The following is a 21089-nucleotide window of genomic DNA, read 5'->3' as shown; positions in this document are numbered from 1 at the left end:
TCCTTAAAATGCAAAATTTCAAAAAACCTTGTATATGCATCAGTTAATGAAAGTGCAGTTAATAAAAAAGGAATGTTTCTGTCAAATCTCATAGAAGCATAGAATACCAACGCGTTTGGCCGAAAATAGCGTTACATACATTCTGACAGACAGACGAAAGAAAATCCGAGTTAAAACATAGACCTCACTGCGTTCGGTCAGTTAGAGAATAAAATATACTTTCATGGAACATTAGTGCGAATTCCAACAATAATAATTATGTTTGTATAAATTCATTTGAAATTATTCAACAAGAATTTTAGTTTCAATTTTCAGTTTCAATTTTATCTTCCGAGATAAGATAAATAAATGCCATTGCATATTACGACATTACACTACATTGTCATCAGAGATTAAGTTGTTGATGATTTTCAAAATTAAAAAGGCTTTTTAGAGTTTCTAAACAATTTTTATGGTATTATTGAGCTCTATAAAAACCTTATGTATCAGTGAATCATCTTTCCATTTCTTATTTACTGCTATCTAAGTCATTATCTTAACAGAAAATATTTGTTGTTTCTGTTTTTAGATTAAGTATGTTCATTAATGCCTCATAAAGCATCACCAGTTTTGAAATGTATCGTTTTTTGTAATATTTTATTGTATTGTTTTTAAAAAATATATTTATGATAATTTAAATACTATATTGTAGGTAATACAATCCCTGATTTTTATAATAAAATTCCTACAGGATTTTAACTGTTATACTTGTTATACAACATTAGCTGATTAGATTGTTTATAGTGAGGTCCACGTTATAATGACAGTATTTGATTAACTTTGGTTTTGCTATCCTTGTCTATTATTCGACAAAGCCGGTGGTACTATCCTTTTCTAATGATGCAACTTCACTTGATTCTTCTTTTCTTACTAGATCTAAAATTAAATTTTCGTTGCGAATCAAGATTCCTACTCAAATCGAGGTGAATGAATCAAGCCTAAATTTAAATACATTGTTAGTTCACAACATGGTTATGGTGGCAAATAACACATCATTATGTAAATTATAAACCCAATATTCGACATTTAAAAATATAAAATGAGCTAGCTGCTAAAGATGATAATATTATTTTAAATATTATTAAATATATTATTTAAATATTATTTGTTTACTGGAAAATAGTAAACCATTTTTGAAGAAAGGGCACTTGAAAAAGGCATGAGTGCTGGAACTAGTAGTGTTTATGTAAAAAAGTATAAATAGGGTACTACTTATTTCTATAATAATTAAACAATTCAAGTAGCCCTATAAAAAATATTAGAATATAAATCTCAATCATCAGATTCAAGTAAACAGCTAAACATTCACCTATCTTATTCACTCTCATCATTTTCTATTCTCCTCTCCAAATGTCCACACTTCCTGGGATTCTTTCTCACAAAACTATCTCCCTAACAAAATAAAAAGATTGACACTTTTTAAGTTATTCATGAAACCAATTTGTATGTTACAAGAGTCTTCCAGTCACGTGATCATTATATGCACTAAAGTAGTTTCTATACTAAGTATACTTAGTTTCTCGTGCCAAACCTCTTCCTCGTTCGCCTACTGAAGCCTACACGAGTAGAGACCACAGCTTCAAAAACAGCTCAAGGTCTTCTTCTCTCAAGTTTGCCGATTATTGGCCTTCACCTTGGCTCAAGGACTTCAAGTACACGTGATTTTCATTAGATATTATTTACTTTCTTATCGTTCATTGTTTCTTGTTCATTTAAATTTGGCTAGTTGACGTCAACAGGTAAACTAATACATCTTATAATTTGGTACACAATGTATGAAAAATAGAGGCCTATATAAATGAAAATCAATCAAACATTTCAAGTTTATATGTTGTGAGTTGATTCACATGCATCATTGAGTGGTCAGAAAAGTAATGTTTTTGAAATGAGAAGAAAACCTGCTTAGACAAAAATTATTTCTTATAAAGGGCCCCATACATTAGGGAACTTTGTCCGGGAGAGCGAACAACCGTTTGTTACTTCAGTGTCTTTCGGGGTCCAGAGATTAGTATTTTAAAGTTTGCAGCTGCTGTGGGAAGAAAATATAATTGAATATATATAGATAGATTATATCGCCCTGGCGAACGAACCGAACAAAGTTTTTTATCCAGATCGAAGACCAAATTCGTCACGAATTTGGTTCACGGTTTGCCAATTTTTCCACATACACTGGGGAACTTGGTTCGCAAGAACCAAGTTCGCCGATCCAAGTTGCTTAGTGTATGGGGCCCTTAAGAATAAAATTTCAAATCACAAAAAGCGGTAGAAAAATTGGAAAAAAAACCTTTAAAATAATATATTATCATTTTTATAATGATTGTATCAATCTTCAAAAACAAAATAATCGACTCAAAACATATAGTGTTCCAGTCACAGCTTTTTCCAATGTGTCAGAAATTTATGTTTTCATTTGACAGCAGATTTTGGAACATTGACGTAGAGGTATTTAAATAAAACAGTATCAAGAACGTGATTCACTCCTATATGATTGGATCGGAGGGTTGCATGATAAATGTGGTTCGGGCTTAATACAGCAGGTAGACGTATAACTCGTCATTCAGCTAATATTTTCTTGAGACGAAAATACCTTTCAATTCATTTGAGGCCAAACTTTTAATTCTGTTATCAACTTCCCTGATAACTGAATAATAAGTAAGTAACTGAAAAATAAGATAACAGTCAGTATTCATTTCCTTGCTTCAATGATTATCTAGAATGTCCTCGTTTACAATATGAAGTCTAAATGTGTAATTCTATCAGACTCATGTTGGTTTAGTATCAGGTCCTTCAACTTTATATCTGCATCATAAACAAACCTATTAGACAGAATCAAATTGATTCCTTGGTGACTCAAAGCTAGAGATAGTGTGATGGAGGGGGAAATGATGAAATAATAGTGTTTTAATGGAGGAACAAATGGGACCTCTTGCAATAAGATGAGATGAGGCTCTATAGATAACGGAGTTCTGTACCAATTACTACTGGTCGACTCGATTTATTACTGCATGGCTCGTTTAACATTTTCAATTTCTTTCAAAGTTCACCTCAATGATGAATGATGAGGTACTTAGTGCTATTCGCCGTCGTTCTGACTGCTGTCCATGATGGATGGTGGATTGGTTAGGTTTGGGGGGAAGGGGTGACAGTCAGACACTACATCATACAATTCATAACAACGTCACAACAATGTATTTGATAAACGACTCTCCTTCTTCATCCGTTTTTGGCTCTGTGGACATTTATCAATTCATGTAACTTTGATAGAAAATGGCCTTCCAACAAATGTTACACTTTGTATTTGTATGGTACTCGTCATGATAACCTGGGTATTTGCTGACCAGGGATTGATTGATGCACTTGCACTTACCATATAATACCACAACTTGAAAAACAGTTTTAAGAATATTGAGTGATAACACTGAATACTGTCACAAACTCGAATTTATTAAAATATTGAGTTACCAGTTTTGTTTGTTACACCATAATCAATCTATGGTGAACAGAAACTGAAGTACAGAGCAGCAGAATATGATAAATAGTAGAGATCACATCTGCAGATAATACTCTCATGAACATAATTGCCAGTCGATATCAAGCTCACAAGGGAGAATTTCTAACAAATTTATCAATTTTCATCATACTCAAATCGTGTATCATAAATCAATATCGGAGCACCGAGCTTCGCTCGTTATTTATTTATAAACTATTGATAAACAGAACACAATTCTTTAAAATGATTGGGGAAGGACTAACAGGCACAGCCCAAAACTGTTTCTTCCCCGAATTTTGTTTTATACACTATAAATAGTCCAGAAAGTAGGTAATGTTCCATAAACTTGAATTCAGGTTCAATTTTCAGTTCAAACATTTAAAAACAAAAAAGTTCTAGATTATTTACAAACCAAATTGAATAACAAAATAACACTCACTAATCACTAAAGGGCCGGTTTCCGATCTCGGGATTTAGCTTAGTTCTGGACTTTAACTGGATTTAAACTCTGGAGTCAGAAAATTGGCTTTCCGAGTCAGAGCGTTAATGTAGTCGAGGACTTAAATAGACTCTGGAGTTTAGAGATCACGTCAGACCCTGGAGTGAAGGGCTTATAAGTCCAGGACTTGAATTAGATTCTCGAGAAGACCAAATCAGAGAAGACCATTTTCAAAAAGATGGATCTACTGGAATTAATCAGGATTGAAAATAACCCGGCTTTTTTGCAACCGTCACGAAGTACCTGATTGAATGTTTGCAAAAGTTCATCTGCTGAGTCATAATTTTGACACAGTCCCACACACATCAACTCGCTCACTCACTTCCATCATCAACAGACGACGAAATAATTATTATCAGCTGTTTTTCCAAAGAAGAAGAATAATTATCCTTTTAATGTCCTTCAGCGAGTTTTCCCAGGAATAAATAAGACCTAGTGCAATCGAATTTTTATATTATAAACATTCTATGTTCTGAATTTCGTGAGAATCGTTAGAGCCGTTTTCGAGATCCTGTGAAATACAAACATATAAACAGAAATTGCTCGCTTAATATTATAGGATATTCTCATTTCTACAACAATTCAACATTCATTTTAAAAAAATCCAAATCTGGTATATGTTCTACCAAAGCTCTCATAACTCTAGAATAATATTATAGACTAGCTTATTTGTTGTACGAACAATTTCAACGAATTCTAAAACTAACTAGAATCACTACAATGATTCAAAATTTAATTTAAAAATTCCGAATCTGATATATTTTATCTTCTACGAAAGCTCTCATAACTCTTGAATAATTATTATAGACTAGCTTATTTGTTGTTGTACGAACAATTTGAACGAATTATAAAACTAGCTAGATCTTCATAAAAGATTTCAGATCTGATTACTCAATGGAACAGCATTTATTCATTGTGTAAAGTGTGAATCAAGCATTGTTTTGGAGTTCTCGATTACATCAGTTTTATTCTATTTTTCAGGTAACCACAACTATATTGTTCAGAAATCTACTGTGATGAGTCTTTCTCATCACAATGTATTCTTGCTATGGAACAGCATTCATACCAGATGTCATACTCATCATAAGGTAAATTTATTCATTTCATCCATAAATTCATATTTATATCCATTTTCAATGTTTGATCTCTCACTAGCATCAGCGATAAGGAAAGATCAGATGATAAGGGAAGAAGTACTGACTTCTCTCTGCTAGCAGAGAGACATTATTGTCCAAACTTCGCCACACCAAAAATAAACAAGTCATTCTATTCTATTCTATTCTATTCTATTCATTCAGCACGTAAAGTCATTACAGTTTATTTCCTGTTCTCAAGAAATACCAGTTCTCAATAAGAGAGGGGATTTTCACTCTTCAACAATTCAACATTCATTTTAAAAAATCCAAATCTGGTATATGTTCTACCAAAGCTCTCATAACTCTAGAATAATATTATAGACTAGCTTATTTGTTGTACGAACAATTTCAACGAATTCTAAAACTAACTAGAATCACTACAATGATTCAAAATTTAATTTAAAAATTCCGAATCTGATATATTTTATCTTCTACGAAAGCTCTCATAACTCTTGAATAATTATTATAGACTAGCTTATTTGTTGTTGTACGAACAATTTGAACGAATTATAAAACTAGCTAGATCTTCATAAAAGATTTCAGATCTGATTACTCAATGGAACAGCATTTATTCATTGTGTAAAGTGTGAATCAAGCATTGTTTTGGAGTTCTCGATTACATCAGTTTTATTCTATTTTTCAGGTAACCACAACTATATTGTTCAGAAATCTACTGTGATGAGTCTTTCTCATCACAATGTATTCTTGCTATGGAACAGCATTCATACCAGATGTCATACTCATCATAAGGTAAATTTATTCATTTCATCCATAAATTCATATTTATATCCATTTTCAATGTTTGATCTCTCACTAGCATCAGCGATAAGGAAAGATCAGATGATAAGGGAAGAAGTACTGACTTCTCTCTGCTAGCAGAGAGACATTATTGTCCAAACTTCGCCACACCAAAAATAAACAAGTCATTCTATTCTATTCTATTCTATTCTATTCATTCAGCACGTAAAGTCATTACAGTTTATTTCCTGTTCTCAAGAAATACCAGTTCTCAATAAGAGAGGGGATTTTCACTCTTCAACAAAGTAGCCTTAAAACTGTGAAACTGGCCTGATACGAATATCATACAACTCCAATACAATTAGATTATTTTTGTTAGGGGAGAATTAATATTATTGCTTAGACGAGTCAAGAACACTACAATGTACTCAAATTTAAAAGCCTGATTATTAGTAAACACTTCAAAAGATCCAACTTTATGCTATTTTCCTCTCGCACTTGAAAGGACCATCTATTTTGATGGGAATGTTTCAAGTGTTTATTGAACACTGGAACTGTGCAGTTCATGTTTATTTCGTGAAATAATAATAACTACTAAATGTAGCTTGAAAACAGTTTGTTGTCTATTCCATTCGATAATTGCATATCGAGTGGCTTGGATGATTCAGGCCTGTTGTCACGTGCTCAGGCCACCCTCGAAAAACTTTTAATTTCTGAGTCCAGACTAATAATATCACGATGATATCACTACACTCTATTTACATTTGAACTCAACAATATTAGGCTATTACACATTACACGTGCAAGGTGCAACGATTCTATCAAATTTGTTAAAGCAGATTCTAAAAATGGAATTGAATTGTAAATCAATGGCGATTTTTTTAACTACAGCGGATCACATTGGAATGTGATATATTATAAGATTTTAAACTTTCAATATTAAACCTCTCTGTGCAAATTTTTCCCACTTATTCGAATAATATTCCACATAAACTGGAGCACAAGGATTTCTATTACAAATTATCATTCTTGAGGATTTTCTTTGACTACATGTTGCATAGGTTTATTGCTTAATATTAATTGAAAAATGGAAATAATATTTCAAGAGTCTTGTGGAACGAAAGGGTTGGGTATACTTTCCATGCCGTCAACCGGACATATGAGCACCACAGAAGTGCCACGGCACACCACCAAGCCCAACATTCGCGTGTCTTCCGTCAATTTGTAAGGATCATCTGGATCTCGAAGGAATTCGGTGGTATCATCGAGGACAAGATTGAGTAGAGGGTCATATCCCTTGAGGTGTATTAAACGATAATTTTGTTTCACAAAGAGTTAAATTCACAGATTTAACAATTTAATGCAATCCATCAAACTATTACTGTATACGATTTTCAACCATTATTCAGATTTCATGTTTCTCCTTATAACTGCCAATTGATAAAGTCAATCATTCTTTTACAAAACATAATTTTTGTAATTACAACATGTTTTTTACACGCATCGCCAATAATGTCCAATTAGTAGTAGGCTACCCTTAATTTTCCATTCAAACTGTGAAACATTATCACTCCAAACCGTGAAGAGATAATGGAATTACAACTCAATCATTACAACAGTTTTCTGCTAAATTAAAATGTCCATGGATTTATTCATAAACACTAATTCATGCATACTTGTTTTTATATTTGAACAGGAAGTATTTACTACTAAGAGCTTATTTGTTATAGTTTAGTTTAACTTTGATAACCTTCGGCCTCTCTCTAATAAATTGATAAGATAGAAGCTGGTGTTTAAATTCTTGAAAATACTTGACTTTTAAATTTTTCTATGAGCAGATAAGATGACATTTTAGAAAATAAAGAAATGCATGTTATTTTGTCGCAGGCTCTCAGGGCTTGGTTTCCATGATTTATCAAATGGATCAAATAACTTGAAACTATTCTTGTTTTGAAAACCCCTTAAAAATACCCCTTTTTTGAAAATTCGTAGCTTCGGAACCAAAAATGGTAGAATCCTGCGCGATCACTCAATTTATTAGAAATTCTATTCTCTTTATTTTTTTCGAGAATGATTTTTCTTGAGAAATTCAAGGTTTACGAGATAAAATGGGAAAATTGAAAAAAGTCCGAAATTTTTGAGGTTTTGGGGGTGAAGCCGCCCTCTGGCGTGTCAGCAAATTTCAGATTCGAATTCACCGCCCCAAAATACATATATAGAACCGTCGAGAAAAATTCTTTCGGGGCTGTTTCCTGAAAAACGACCATTTGACTGGACTATAAATATATAAAAAAAATAGTTCTTATAATATCTCCGTCATCTCTTCACGTGAAGAAGGATATTTTTGTCTAATATAGTTTGAAAATGTCAAGTAAGCAGTTAATTGTACTTGTTTTTAAATTCTTCATTGATGAAGTTTGAATCTTAGAAATACAGGTGCTGAATATGGACTCTTCACATAATATGGAGAGTTTTGATAGTGTAACCAGAGAAAACTTCTATAATTGCTGTTTTCTGTGGTGTTTCACAGAAAGACGGAATCTGTTTTGAGGGCAAAACTAGATATTTTGTAATAAATTACTAACTTGGTGATATTTGAGAGTTTAACCCATAGTCACTCATATTGACTATCATTGATGCAAATGAATTGTTGTAAACAAATTTCGCTATCTGTGATGTTGAAAAATAGTTTTTTAAAGAGTCCAATATACAGAGCCTGAGATCAGAATGTCTTTTCAGCCTGATATATTTTAGTCAATTCAAAAAATATGTTGTGTTATAGCAATTCATTTTCTCTCTCTGGTCGTGCGCCCCATGGGAGCTTGTGACAAGGATACGAATATATTATATCAAATGCACATGCAAGATGCATGAACTTATCATTACAGTAGTTACATATTTTGCAGCCTATGCCGAATGCTAATAGTAGAAGCATATTTCTTTCATGAATTATTTGTTTACATTTTTGTCATGTTTTGAAGTTATTTGTATCTATTGATATTTCGGCATGCTTTGATGTTATTCATGAAGAGATTGTTCTCAGTGATGATCTAACAAATAGAAGATGGATTAGAACAAAAAGAAGTGATGATGCTTGTCTAGAAAATTTCGTCATTCAATAGGGGTTAAAAGTCATTTTCTACAACATCCTTATCCAAATTATTAAGTTTCCAAGAATAGGTTACAAATACTATATCCGTAAATAATATGGGATGATTTTTTTCTTGTTTGTCTGCCACGCTTTATCTAATCTTTAGGCCTATTTAAACTAGAATTTTGATAAGAATGCGACACCAGTCACTGAACATACGAGATTTAAGTCTGGTTCAATTTTTTTTTATCTGTTTACTCTCAGATAATAACACAAGTTACTAAACTTGCTTGAATCATTGGTAGTTTGTTGTTTCAGTGGAAACACATAATTGATAACGTTGTCAATCCTTCGTTATCATGGAAAAGTTAAGATAGGCTTATTAATGTTTGTTTGGATTAACTAGTAAAAGCGCAATGACTAATACAACAAAAGCTTAAAGATAACAATATAATCTGGAAAATATCCGTCCGTGACTGTTATTTTCCAATTTTTGTTACAAACTGATCTCATTCATGACATATTCAAATATAGCCCAATTTTCAATTTCCATGATATACTTTTCATTGTATTTGGTTAGCTTCCATTTGAGATGAATTTTCCGAACTGGATTGTTAAAAACAGAATTCTCATCGGTTCAGTAGATGACTATCATTGATCCATTATAAAAATACATATAATACTCTTTTATTAAAATATGGTCTTTGTTGGATGGTAGAGAGTTGTTTTGTGATGAAACTTATATCATATCAATCTTAGAATTTTATTATATCCTAGTTGGAACAATAAAAGCCCAACAACTAAGTCAGAAGTTAAGAGCTGAGAGTGATGCTTACATATTACTGTGAGTGAATCCAAATCACTATTTTACTATATTATATATTAATATCGTTCATATTATGATGTTGAACATAATCTTCAACTTTTCATATCCATGATATGCTTACACGGTTTCTGTTAAGACAGTAGCTACTACACCATAGAATTCTGTCTTATATATTGGAGATTTATGAACCAGGTAGGCGTACACATGCTTTTATTTGAATGAGTTTATCATCATTGTTTATGGCGAGAGGAGTAATCTAGAGCAGAAGAAATTTCTGTTTTGGGAGTCAGTGTCGGCACAAGATAAGAAATAACATATGAAATTCGGCCATGAGAAACGAACAACGAGAAAAGTCAAGGAGGATGAGGAGGAGATGAGGAATACTAGGAGGAGAAGGAAGAGGGGAAAATGAAGGGAGAAGGGAGTGAGGGAGAAAAGTATAAGAGGAGAGGTTTGCGTAATACTTCTCTACACATCCCAAGAGAAATCATTCGGATAAAGTGGAAGAGCATGCTTGTCATGATAACCCAATCCAACTTCACGCTTTTTTGGATCCACTTTCCCTTAAGCTGATCAGGGTTGAGAGATGCTAGGACTGTGCTCTGTAGCTCTACAGATCCGAGTGAGTTTTGGGGAGATGGCTCTGGCTAACAGGCTCACGCAAGTCCACACAACAAATTTATGAACAGAATCGAGAGAAAGATGACACTTTTGTGGTGAAAAAATCACTCGCTTCCCGTTGAAGAGCTTCATAGAAAGAAACGTTAATCTCAAGACTAAAAAGAGAAATTCTCTTAATTTATAATATCATAATAGAGGAATAGAGATTTATAAATTAAGTGAAGCTGATGAAAGCAAAACTGTGGTATCATTATAAAACTGCTTAGTGATAATAATTTGAGTATTTTTTGGAAATATATCAACGAAATTTTTTTAAGTAATGGATTATTATTATTATTCATGAAATGAGTGAAATGCTTTTGAAAACTATAGTCAGTGAGATCCGATGTCTAATCACTCCCATTTTAAAATGGGAATGAACCATTTTTGAGAAAGGATACTCCATTCTCATACGCCACTCGACATAAAATGATAGATATTTAGTTTTAAAATTAATTTTAGTTTTGAAAAATGTAACAGTATATTATAACCCAATATATAATCAATAAACGCAACTTTGAATATGCGAGACTGTGGAAATGATTAATGTATCAAAAATTTTCCGCATATTCAAAGTTGCGTATCCTGTGAAACACTCTAGATCAAAAATCGAAAAAATAGTCAAGGTTGTAGAGAATTTTCTCCTCTCTCCGCTCCCATAAATCGTTTTTCTGATTTCAATACCGTTCAAAAGATACAGCTAATTGAAAAAATGATTATTTTCATTTTCTCTGCGATTTTACTGTTATTCAAGAGTCTCTAAACGAGTGAGATACATGATGGAAACTTGCGATTGGTCTCAAATAAAAGAGAATCACATGCTATATAAGCTGAGAAGAATGTGCTATAGTACGAGGAGATCTGATCATTCTGTCAAAAGTTAAAAGTGTTTAAAGTTTTGATCCTTGACATATCCTTATGACGTACCTCCCCCCCCCACTAGGAAATACAGAAATTAAATGTTTCTAATGGGTAATTCTCATAGAAAATAACCCTCCTGAGATGATTTCAGCCGAATATGTATATTTTTTGTTAGGAAGGCCTTGAAAAGGTATTATAATGAACAATTTGTATTTTGGCTGTAGGACATGATTTTCTATTTTTGGGTGTATTCCCCCTCCCCCCACTACTAAATTCAAAAATTCCTAAGGAATCCGGTTCATAATGAATTCTTCTTTCACGTGATGTGTGGTTTTTTATCTATACTGAAAAAATATCCATGTTGTACAGGGTAGAAGTGGTCGGGTTGCATAATTTTGAAAACCCCTTGAAAAATACCCCTTTTTTGAAAATTCGTAGCTCCGGAACCAAAAATAGTAGAATCCTGCGCGATCACTCAATTTATTGGAAATTTTATTCTCTTTAACTTTGTCGAGAATGATTTTTCTTGAGAAAATCAAGGTTTACGAGATAAAATGGTAAAATTGAAAAATGTCCGAAATTTTGGGGATTTTGGGGGTGAAGCCGCCCTCTGGCGTGTCAGCAAATTTCAGATTCGAATTCAGCGCCCCAAAATACATATAGAACCGTCGAGAAAAATTCTTTCGGGGCTGTTTCCTGAAAAACGACCATTTGACTGGACTATTATGGTTTAATTGAGATTGAAATAATATATAATCATTGAATTATTAAAATATTCATAGGTAACCTTTACAAGTCTACTTGAAAAATCTTATAAACATGAATAGGTGAAAAGGATATCTCATCCCCGCATTCCAGCTGAACTTGTGAATCTGAACTGTTTTATTCAGTCGTGCTTGGAATAAATAAATGACCATTTTATTACATTCTTATGGATGTTAAATACATTTCTCAGCGCAATAACATGAAATTGACGTAGGATTGGCTGAATTATTAGTCCACGCCTGCAAAACCAAGGATTTGCCTGATTGGTCTATGTCAAATAGTCGCCATTTTAACTTCACAGCTCACCACCAATAGGAAGCATGAGAATGACACATGGCAGTTATTGTCCAATGAGACTGCTCGTTGAATTTACAATATCGGGGCACCGAGCTTCGGTCGTTATTTTTATTTATTGATAAACAGAACACAATTATTTAAAACGATCATGTTTATATTTTACGGCTGGCTATACGTCAGCTTATGAATTTCGGGGTCTGGGATGAGATATTTTGATTTTTCACAGACGCACTTTTTTATTATTCACAGACGACGAAAGTCTCAGCTGTTTTTCCAAGGATGAATTATCCTTTTAATGTCGTTCAGCGAGTTTTCCCAGGGATGAGACCTAGTGCAATCGATTTTTTTATATCATGAACCTACTATGTTCCAAATTTCGTGAAAATCGTTAGAGCCGTTTTCGAGATCCTTTGGACATAAATATTAATAACCAAATATAGAAATATATACAGAAATTGCTCGCATAATATAATATGATTAGCGTAGTCACTCCCACATTTTGGGAGACATGCTGCCTAATCAATTTTGCCTTTTTCCACTTGAATAATTTTTCTCTAAATACTTGAAATGATCAAGCCAGTCTATTCTTGAAATAAATACTGTACTTCCAACAATTATAAAGTTGCATTGTGATGATTTAGTGTTCAAGCAATAAACATAATAGCCCTGATATCGATTTTAAGACAATATATTTTATTCTATCTGAAGTCAGAGCGGTAAAATTTTTGGCGAGTAGTGGCTCCAAATTTCTAAATCCATCTATGATCTGTTTCTTTTTTTTACCTTAAATGTATTATTTTGTATTGTATAAAAAGGATCACTGCTTGGTTGAATTTTGAAAAATGTTGTGTTTTCAAATTATCTATTTATGAATATTCCCAACCACTGCAGAATGCTTTATAAGCAATATTAAAGTTCGAATAAGCAATTAGATGTTCCATGCACCCATGTGCAGTACTTGAGAAAAAAAAATACAAATCCAATAATATTGTTCACAGTCCAAGGACTTTTGGCTCTAAAACAAGGTTGGTTCACTTGAGAGATAATTGAATGATGTCACCAGACTATCGAGCGTAATTTTTTATTATTATTATAAATTGTTGTGAATTATCATCAAGTATAGCGTGTACAGTGTCTTTCACTTCATTAATCCACTCATGAATATTATTTATTTATTGCCGTCGAAAATAAAACAGAATGCTTTTATCTTTGAATAGGAAATTGATTAAAATTTAATATTATTATCCAACTTTATTCGATTTGGTGAAATATATTTGATTTTATCTGAGTATCGACATCGATATTTATGTAACATTTATAATCAAATCCTTGAATTTTTAATGATTGAACTTGTGTTGATGAACCTCCAAGATTAGGCCTGGCGGTAATTCGCTTTTTATTATTTCAAAGCTTTCCTGTATTATTGTTTTCACTATTATGCTACTCCTACTAACAGACAGTCGTACTAGTGTCTACTTTACTACTGTCTACTGTACTAGTGTCTACTGTACTACTGTCTACTGTACTAGTGTCTACTGTACACTAGTCTAAAACATTTTCCTTAAATGTCTACAACACTTTTCGTAATTTTCTGACCCTCAAAAAATGTCTCGTAACGCGTGCAAGACTCTCTTACGAAATTATTGGTGCCTGAGTCGTTGAACAATTTTTGCAAGAGTCCATAGTCTTGTTTCAACTATAATAAGGGCTTTCTAACAGTAATTGAGTCGAGAAGTTTACTCTGAAAGAGAAATTTACTGCGAATGAGAGTAGGTTTTATTATACAGTAAAACTAAATTTTACTGTCTACTGTACTACTGTCTACTGTACTATTGCACTACTGTCATACCTGGGTCATAATATTATGCTCTTTTTGTCTTCTACGTTCTACAAGAGTAATTGATTCCATCCTACAATATAATTTAGCTATTTAATGTAATTTTTCGTACCCTAATTCTAGACACTTCATATCTCCTTCTTCCATTTCTTCTTTCTTGCCACATTCATCCATCAAACTCTGGGAATGGCTGCTCCAATGAGTCCTCCTGATTTCTTCCCGTACGGTACTATTGGAGTAGATTTTTGATAAACTAATCTTTCCTACTGTGGTTTGATGGTCTTCTCCATTTAATTCTACACCACATTACAAAACAGAGAAGGATAGGGGATCCTTCCTTGTCTGTCATTACAAGCTGGAGCATTCTACACTTCACATTCGGCAAAGTATTGAAACTTTCGGGTTCCATCTTGTGTAAAATTTCAGTTTCCATACCTACTCAGTCTGTCTAGACTCCCGGTGTTTTGTACTTTCTCAGTCCATGAAATTCCTAGGATTCATTGTATCTATTGAAAATAGGCTTGAAAATATAGAAGTAGTTTGATATAAAATGTGTGTATTACAGGACTTTAATCAATTTTCACTCAGTCGCCCACGGATCGCCCAAAATTGACGCCCTTAGATAACAGTTGTTACTTGTTTTTCTCATGGATAAAACCTTTCGCTCAAGTCCCTGGAAGCACAAATAACTACTACTGTGCTCAGTAAAATTTGTTCTAGAATACAATGAAATAATGAATATGATCAAAAGTACCCTTTATTCTTCAGCAACTCTACTAGTTACTAAATATTAATGGTAAAAAGGGTACTTTTGATATTTTTTATTGTGTTTTAATAATTAGGCCCTAAAAAAAGAGTGAATAATGAAAAAATATTCAATATGTTTGTTCAATCAATTTTCTATAGTTATGAATCTAAGATATATTTTCTCATTTTATTTCTTTATTTTCATATTCTCCACTTCTTCTAAAAATAATATTCTCTGTCTCTGCTTCCGTCGTCTGCATTCTAGAACGTTGTAAAATAAATATTGTCTGTCGCTGATCTGATTCATAAGACTTCGAACAAGAACTAGATTAAGAGGTAATCGCTCTTTCAATGGTCAACCATTTAGATTACCGGCATTAGTGTATTTCGATTAGAGAGGAAAAAATGAAAGAGCCAAACAAAGTTGTGCTCAAACAATGGGAACAGATTTTACTACGTTTCCGATCAAAGTGCAAGGTTGATTGACACAATAACATTATTTTCTAGACACTGTCATGGACAATAGATCAATTTCTCCCTGACCGTGGTGAACTTGTGCACTTGATTAGTGCATTGCAACAATAATTTGAAGCCATACATGCAGATAAAAAACCCAGATTTTTAACAATAGCCGACGACGTTTTCACAAATCAATGCATCACTAGAGATTGCGTTTTTTCTCATGCTGAACCACGGGTGAGTTAAACGTTGATTGACCCATTCAATATTTGGGCCACGTCAACAATTAATTGGTCAAACACATTCGACTGATCATTGAAAATCACTGCAGCTGCAGTAAGTATCCTATTAGGACAGCCTTTACAGGTAAAGGTAGAGCGTGGAGGCATAGATTTAACAATCTAGTATAGAAGTTTTGTCTGGTACAGGTGCACAGATCATGCAACAGGTCTATTATAGGTATCCTGTAGAATATCGTCAATAGTATATTTGTAATTTATGTCTATAGGCTTCCACCAAAATCAGTTCCTGGTGATTCGGATCTCACCGAATTGACATTCATCTATTTTCCATTATCATATAATATACGATCATATGCTGATAGTGAATGTTTTTGTGATTTTTCTGGCTTCAAATTTATCAAGTTTTTTAATATTTTTCAATTGATTAATGCATTTTCAAGTGTAATAATAATTTGTTTCATCTTTCTGATCAACCGAGATACAAAATTTTTAGTATGATATATATTTGGACTGTAAATTTTTGTGATCTTTATAAAAGTGTTTTCATAGCCTCATTTGGACTATTTTTATCAAAATTAGGGAGAGGAACAGTTTTGGGTTTATCCTGTTGATTCTCTCCCAATCATTAATTTGATGTTGTGATTAAGGAATGTAATAATAATCATCGTTCATTTATCTACCATATAGGCTATAATGAAGACCATTAAATCAAAGGCAAAATTATGGAGAGCTTGTCAGAGCTTTACACCTTCTACATAAATGAAGCAAGAGTTACAACTTGGTTTATGTAATAGCTCTTCCAATTGGCGTACTATACTCCGTACAAAATTACTTCTGACTTGGGAGGGACATGCGCAGCAGAGAAGGCATACAGAGGTAGGGATACAACGGCAGTGACTAATATTTCTAGTGAGTATTCAAGTGTTCATATTTAACTTATTACGGAGTTTCCTCTCTGAAAGCCTTTAGTCGACTGACTCTAATTGACAAATTGGCAACTGCGATTGGCATCCATCACAGTAATTGGCTGATCTCTCTCTATTTCTCTGCGCCGCATATACCTCCAAGTCAAAAGTAATTTTGTACGGAGTATAATTCGTGTAAGATATATAGTGTATTTTTTGTATAAAAATTATAGTTTATTTTTCCTCCAAGTTAAAAGTAATTTTGTACGGAGTATAATTCGTGTGAGATATATATTGTATTTTTTATTATACTCGTATATTAACATAGAAACTTATTCCGTCATTAATCATTGAATAAAAATATTAATTCAATTCTGAATTGATGGTTTGATAGGTTTAAAATTACAATTTTTTAAAATTACAATACGAGATTAGCTCTTTTATTGTTTCATCATGTTATATTGGTAGATTGTAGAATGGAGCCTGAAGTGTAATTCTCTGGAATTCCCTTAACGTCAGTAGACTGTGAATCATTTATTCTATGTTCACACAGTCACTTCTGGTAGATAAGAATTTCACTATTCTTGTAATCCGTTCCAATTTATTATTAAATAACAACTTTAATATCGCTGAATTTCATTTTGATTAGCATTTATTGCCTCAATCTCTATTATTAAGTATTTCTAAGTCCTCGTAATTTTCAAAGAATCATGGTAAATACTGTATAATAATAAGTCTCAGAGTCCACATTTTATCAATAAGTGTTAGTTATTGATATACTTACAATGTAAGTCCCACAAGGTTAAGTGCATTGTTAATGCAAATGCATTTTGTTGCATAGAATGCATTGTTGACTGTTGCCTATGGTAAACTCAGATTAAAATGCCAATCCATCCAGTTGATACACTACATAGTTAATTGATAATAAGACAATGGAATCAATGAGGTCACATTAAATACTTGGAAAAAAGGAAAATTTATGAAATTTTTATTTTATGAATCACACCTGAATTACTCCTGAAACCATGAAAAATGTATTATAATGACTTCACTGATTCTCACCGGTTCCTAGAAATTATGAAAAATTAATGATAGTAATAAAAAATGTTTGAGTTCACAGAATCCATCAAAACAGAAGCATAATGACAGAGTCGTAATGAAACAGAGGCATAATGGAATTGATAAAAGGCTGCTAAGTGCATTTTGTGTGATCACTTTGTTGCATAAAATGCATTGTTATCTCAATCAGATGTGACATAATGAACTGATATTCTGAGAAACACAGGTAGCAATGCAATAATTGTACCATTACCATGGCGGTTGTAGATAAAAGCACCTGCTTAAAGTGTCTACACGTGAAGACGTGAGTAACCACACGGAAATGTTTCGCAGTATCTTACTCACGTTCTCCTTTCCTTATTACTATCTCACTCTTCTTACTCATTCTCTCCAATTTTCCTCACGATAATTTTTCCATTCTTCCGGTTCTCTTTCTCTGTTTGGTTTTTCATACTTTTTCTTTGGTTTTACCCCCACCTATGTCCTCTCTCCCACTCTCTCTCTCTATATCTATCTCTCTCTCTCTCTCAATCTCTTTCTCTGTTTGGTTTTTCATACTTTTTCTTTGGTTTTCCCCCACCTATATCCTCTCTCCCACTCTCTCTCTCTCTATATCTATCTCTCTCTTCTCTCTCTCTCTCTCTCTCTCTCTCTCTCTCTCTCTCTCCTCTCTCTCTCTCTCTCTCTCTCTCTCTCTCTCTCTCTCATTTGGTAGAGAGTTAGTGGGAAGGATACTTCGAATATTCTTTCCGAAGAATGGACATTGATATGTCCAAAGCTCCGCCAATTTATGTAGATGCATAACAATATGATTATTATCTATAGTTATTACAAATTGCTTTTTTCTATATCATATACAGCTCAATAATTATTTTCTTAGTCTATATTATGTAAATTCATCTATAATTTTGCTGTATTGTAAGCTATTGTATATAAGTGTATAAGCCAGTATATATTGTAATCTACATAAATAAAGTACTCAATCAATCAATCTCTCTCTCTCTCATTTGGTAGAGAGTTAGTGGGGAGGATATTTTTAATATTCTTCCCAAAGAATGGACATTGATATGTCCAAAGCTCCGCCAATTTATGTAGCAATATATCATAACAATATTATCTATTTTATCTATAGTTATTATATTACAAACTGCTTTTTCATATCATATACAGTTCAATAATTATTTTCTTAGTCTATATTATGTAAATTCATCTATAATTTTGCTGTATTGTAAGCTATTGTATATAAGTGTATAAGCCAGTATATATTGTAATCTACATAAATAAAGTACTCAATCAATCAATCTCTCTCTCTCTCAATCTCTTTCTCTGTTTGGTTTTTCATACTTTTTCTTTGGTTTTACCCCCACCTATGTCCTCTCTCCCACTCTCTCTCTCTATATCTATCTCTCTCTCTCTCTCTCATTTGGTAGAGAGTTAGTGGGAAGGATACTTCGAATATTCTTTCCGAAGAATGGACATTGATATGTCCAAAGCTCCGCCAATTTATGTAGATGCATAACAATATGATTATTATCTATAGTTATTATATTACAAACTGCTTTTTCATATCATATACAGTTCAATAATTATTTTCTTAGTCTATATTATGTAAATTCATCTATAATTTTGCTGTATTGTAAGCTATTGTATATAAGTGTATAAGCCAGTATATATTGTAATCTACATAAATAAAGTACTCAATCAATCAATCTCTCTCTCTCTCACTGAGAATAATTCTCTTGTGAAATAGTCTATTAGCCAGCATTTGAATTTATGTAATCTAAATGATTCAGATAAATTTAATCTCTCTTCCCTTTCCTCAATAACTTCTTTCTCTTTATCTGTTTCGTCTCACTCTATCTCCTACTATCTATCTCTTCCTCTCCCTTTTTTAATTAAATAGAGACAATTATTCAATTCTCTCTCTGTTTCTCCTTACACTCATTCTCTTTATATTTCATCCTCTCTCACACACACACTCTTCCACACACATTCTCTCTCTCTCTCGCTGTCTTTCTTTCTCTCCCTCTCACTCTCTTTCTATTGATCTATCTCTCTTCCTCTCATATATACTGTCTCTCCTAAAGACAAACCCACATTGCATTTGCTATCATCGTTTTCCTTTTTTTTTTAATTTCCCGACAGCCGTAATACGTGAAACCGGTCATTGAATTCCGTGATGTTCAAGTGGCAGCAGTTCAAGTGGCAGAAAATTTGCGGCAATTAGTGCATTTGTTGTTGGTGCACGTTGTCAAAGTGGAGCTGATAGTTTGTAGCTGATAGTTTGTACTTGTTGCAGTCCACACAATGATAGAGCAACCGGTCGGTGTCCTGGACAATTGGCTAATTATATTCACTTGCAGATTGCAGTACAGGTCAATCGGCACAAACATTTTTCTGTTGCACAACTCATTCGCTTGCATTTGCACGCTGATTACTTTAATGACGGCAATTACCAGCTGAGAGGTGAGAGGGAAACAAACCGCACTGTGCGTGCGTGCGCGCGTGGACGAGCGTGCGTGTGATGTAATGGCTGGATTGTGTTGGTGCGTTGGCTAGACTTGCTGGCGTCCGAGTTTGCTATTGCTACATCTACACCAAACTCGAAAATCTCTTTCATCTATGATCTTTGCCAATCCTCTGCCATTCAACTAAACCTATCAACCAACCTTATACCAGAGAAAACCTATACGATTGTTTTATTTCACGCTTATACCAAACCTTTATCAACCTTACTAGTTGTCTATGGCACTGGTATTCAATTAAATAACTAGGATTACAAGAACCTCTTTGGGTCTCTACAAGATCAATTTATTATTCTCTTAAAATATGTTTGAATTGAAGTAAGATATCGAACGGAGTTGGATGACCACCTGTTCATTTGAAGTGTCATATACAACAGGGAATTTATTGTATTACAGTATTGCTGTACTTCACAGACATACATTTTAAATGAGGGATTGATGGTTAACTACCTCAACGCAAAGAGGATAAGAAGTTCAATTCGGTTCAATATTTATACTTTTTATCCTCTCTACTCAGAGGTTCCGTCGGAGAAAGGCTCTGGTTTCAATTTCCACATGGGAGATGTAAACCCTCACTTTATCTTGTACTTTCCGCATTATAATTTCCTTTATGATGACGCAAGAACCAAATTTAAAATATTTATTGCAGGTGTAGTTTTGACGTGCTATTGAAACATATTTCTCGAAAGTTCGTATTCATAAAAGACTATAAATAATTCATATTCAAAAAGAATATAAATAGGTCATATTCAAAAGTTTATGTTTATAAAAGAAACATATTTCTCATGTTTCTCAAAAATCAATCTTTCTAGTCTGGGCATTCAAAATGAATAAAATATTTCCAATTTATTAACCTAATTTAATAACTTGAATTTTGTTCTGACGCTTCTTAATAAGGCTGGAAAAAATGATT

General features: G+C 33.1%; 2 protein-coding genes across 3 annotated transcripts in view; one reads left to right on the top strand and one right to left on the bottom strand.

Moving 5' to 3' along the window:
• The window catches only part of LOC111062214 (sestrin homolog), a 145901-nt gene that overhangs the window by 45953 nt on the left and 78859 nt on the right, over positions 1 to 21089 (top strand). The window contains exon 1 of one of the 2 annotated variants that reach the window (XM_039420451.1): positions 5812 to 5914. The exons of the other annotated variant lie outside the window; for it this stretch is intronic. Within the exon in view, the coding sequence (XP_039276385.1) occupies positions 5843 to 5914 (72 nt within the window). The 5' untranslated portion in view covers positions 5812 to 5842. Of the gene's footprint in view, positions 1 to 5811; positions 5915 to 21089 lie in introns of those variants that run through there. 2 annotated transcript variants of the gene reach the window in all.
• On the bottom strand, positions 6968 to 20271 carry LOC120349935 (U6 snRNA-associated Sm-like protein LSm7). The gene is made up of 2 exons (XM_039421503.1): positions 20135 to 20271; positions 6968 to 7205 (listed from the first exon to the last, which is right to left on the bottom strand). Exons 1-2 carry the CDS (start codon positions 20269 to 20271, stop codon positions 7004 to 7006), a joined length of 339 nt encoding a protein of 112 aa, XP_039277437.1. The 3' UTR covers positions 6968 to 7003.

This window comes from Nilaparvata lugens, chromosome 2 (assembly GCF_014356525.2).
Source record: "Nilaparvata lugens isolate BPH chromosome 2, ASM1435652v1, whole genome shotgun sequence".
Classification (NCBI taxonomy): Eukaryota; Metazoa; Arthropoda; class Insecta; order Hemiptera; family Delphacidae; genus Nilaparvata; species Nilaparvata lugens.
Note: the sequence above shows the minus strand (reverse complement) of the source record. Positions and strands in the feature narration are given on the sequence as shown.